The sequence below is a fragment of the Miscanthus floridulus genome, chromosome 8 (genome assembly GCF_019320115.1).
Source record: "Miscanthus floridulus cultivar M001 chromosome 8, ASM1932011v1, whole genome shotgun sequence".
Taxonomy (NCBI): domain Eukaryota; kingdom Viridiplantae; phylum Streptophyta; class Magnoliopsida; order Poales; family Poaceae; genus Miscanthus; species Miscanthus floridulus.
The window spans coordinates 25971787-25974569 of NC_089587.1; the positions used below are offsets into that span (position 1 = coordinate 25971787).

At 44.8% G+C, this 2783-nt stretch overlaps 1 protein-coding gene across 1 annotated transcript; it reads left to right on the forward strand.

Annotated features, from left to right (window-relative positions):
• The first annotated feature begins 437 nt into the window (after positions 1-437).
• On the forward strand, positions 438-2095 carry LOC136468739 (uncharacterized). Its single transcript, XM_066467194.1, has 5 exons — positions 438-554; positions 622-834; positions 896-961; positions 1021-1326; positions 1754-2095. Exons 1-5 carry the CDS (start codon positions 519-521, stop codon positions 2093-2095), a joined length of 963 nt encoding a protein of 320 aa, XP_066323291.1. The 5' UTR covers positions 438-518.
• The last annotated feature ends 688 nt before the right edge of the window (positions 2096-2783 follow it).

Here is a 2783-nt window from a genome sequence, read left to right on the forward strand (position 1 = left end):
TCGTCCTCCCTGGAACAGAAGCCAACGAAGACCAAATCGGCAGATTCTTTCAAAGCTTCTACAATGGTCTTTCTCGTGATCATAGGGCCTGGGTACCTTATATCGACGAAGAAAACAGATTCCCCCTTCTTTTCAACTTTGCCGATGACACTCTGAATCAAGATAATGAGCTTATGATGGCTATCATCACTCCCAGGGCAATTCCAGTAAACACATTCGGCAGCGGAAAAAACACCAACATTACATATGAATTTTACAACCCATCGGTAGTATCCCGCCAATTGGCTTTTGGGCAACTGCCAATCAAACTCTGCTTTGCCGATGTGATCAAACCCAGGGAAACAATCACCTGCGGAACAGACTGGAACAAGGTAGTACAACTTTCTCCTGATGCCGATACCACAGATGTCGATATATCCACCTGGACGCCAATATCTTTCATCACCGAGTCATACAAGCAATGGTGGCGAGAGTGGAAAGAGCAACTGTTCGCGACTTCTGTTCACACATATCGGCACATGATCGATTCTGAATATGCCATCCCTGACGACGCGGTAAGTTTCCTTTGAACTCCCTTCTGCTTTTCCTTTCATTTATCAGTAACTGATTCCCTTGTAACAGGTTAATAACCCAGCACCATCGGTGAGCAAAAGTGGGAAACCCTTCAACCTCCGGCCTGTTTCCCCAACATCGCCGATCGGCTACAACGCTCCCACCTTAGCCGCTTTGACCCACCAGAAGATTCGTACTAAGACCATCACTTCTAAGTCCAAATTGGCTACATCCAGGGCTACCCCATCGGCCGCTGCCACAACCTTGGTCAAAGCCTTTAAGGTAACAACCTTGTTTATTTTCACTTATGCCGATCACAAACTATATTAACCTTAATCATCAGGGGGTAAGAGCTGCTACGGGATCGTCATCGGCAATTCCGCCGATATCAAGCACCACTCCTTCAGAGGTAGCTTCTTGACTTTACATTTTATCTGTTAAATATCATATCTTACACTTGTTTTGCAGCAACAATTGGGTACATCGGCAAACGTACCAGATGCCCAAGCTTCACAATCAAGTGTCGATGCCCCCCAGCCAATCGTTGCCGATGTCCAAGCAAAGCGCAAAGCTTCAACAGATACTGAAGCACAGCCAAAACGACAAAGGTCTATGCCGATCCCTACATCCGCTCCAATGTCATCGGTCATCATACCTCAAGAGCCCACCACCGATGAAGTCATAGAGGATATCCTATCGGCAAGTTCAGCTGATCCACATGACATACTCCAGGTTGCTTCCTCCAGTCAAGCACAGGAAATTGCCTTGAAACAGGTAAACCGATTAACCTATCTGATTTTACAATACTCATACCTACCCCTAACTGATCTCCCTCTCTCTCTCTCAGGAACAAGACTCCCCGAACAGTCTATTTTCCTTTGCCATTGATATTTCTGACGACGATGGAGAGGAGACAAGTTCTTCCCTTGCACTGGGAACAATATCGGCAGAGACTAAATCCAAGTTGGAAGCCCTCCTGAACTTGCTACAGCAAGGTACCGCCCAGCTGGTAGATGACTCGGACCCCGCAAAGACAATTTTCAAAACAATTCGTGGCCAGGTCCCTGCCGATGTAGAAGAAGCACTTTTCCCAGCAGCTCACTTAGAAAGTCGCCAACTGCAATATCAACGGGCTGCTCAGCGCATTGCCGATAGAGCAGCTCAGGCTCAACTCAAAGAAGAGATGTTACAACTAAAACAGATTGCCGATGAGAAGCACAAGGGCATCGGCAACTTACAGACTTCGGGCGCTGAACTTAAGCAGAAAATCTTAGATTTATCAGCAAGTAAGATGGCTCTATTGGCTGAACTGAAGGAAGTTGAGGCAGCCTTAACTCATGCCCAACAAGAAGAAAACCAACTACCCGATGCCATCAAGACCCTTCAGCAAGAAAGAGATATCCAAGCTCGCAAAGCTTTAGCCATGAAGAAAAAACTCAAGCCTGTGGAGGGTGCCGCCGATGATGATATCAAGGAACTGGAGGAAGCCGACCAGATTCGCCTGCGTGCGATATTAGCTATCCAATCCTTGTTGAACGTGTAATCTTATTTATTGTATCGGCACTTTATGAGACATTGACATCCTTGCATAATTCTAACCGATAGTACTGTTATCGGCACTTATACTTTTATGCATCTATCCAGATACTAGGGTAATATTTCTTTAAATATTTTCCATTTATCGCTCTGAGAAACACAACCCCTTCGAGGGTTTCTAAAATATATGCATTACCAGGAACTGACTGATTTATCCGATATGGACCTTCCCAATTAGGAGACCACTTTCCAAACTTTGAACTTTTAGTCCCAATCGGTAAAATCAATTTCCAGACCAGATCTCCATCGGCAAACTCTTTTACTTTCACCTTCTTGTTATACCATCTAGCTACTCTTTTCTTATTTTCTTCGATACTAACTAAAGCCCTTAACCGATGACCCGCCACATCTTCCAACTCATCCTTCATAAGAGTATTATAGTCATCGGCTGTCAGCTGATCTTGATAACGTATTCGTCTAGAGCCAACCTTAATTTCCCAAGGCAATACTGCATCGTGTCCATATACTAACTGATAAGGCGTTACTTTGGTTGCACCATGACATGACATCCGATATGACCACAAGGCTTCATTTAATACTGTATGCCACCTCCTAGGATTTTCTTCAATTTTGCGCTTAATGAGTTTGATGATCCCTTTGTTAGAAGCCTCAGCTTGACCATTAGCTTGAGCATA

What these genes read in the sequence shown, in the direction of transcription:
- LOC136468739 (XM_066467194.1), top strand. Translation starts at nt 519, where the DNA reads ATGATCGATTCTGAATATGCCATCCCTGACGACGCG. An exon ending in ATGCCATCCCTGACGACGCG is followed by an intron (nt 555 to 621) that starts GTAAGTTTCCTT and finishes CCCTTGTAACAG; the next exon opens with GTTAATAACCCAGCACCATC. An exon ending in CAAGCACCACTCCTTCAGAG is followed by an intron (nt 962 to 1,020) that starts GTAGCTTCTTGA and finishes CTTGTTTTGCAG; the next exon opens with CAACAATTGGGTACATCGGC.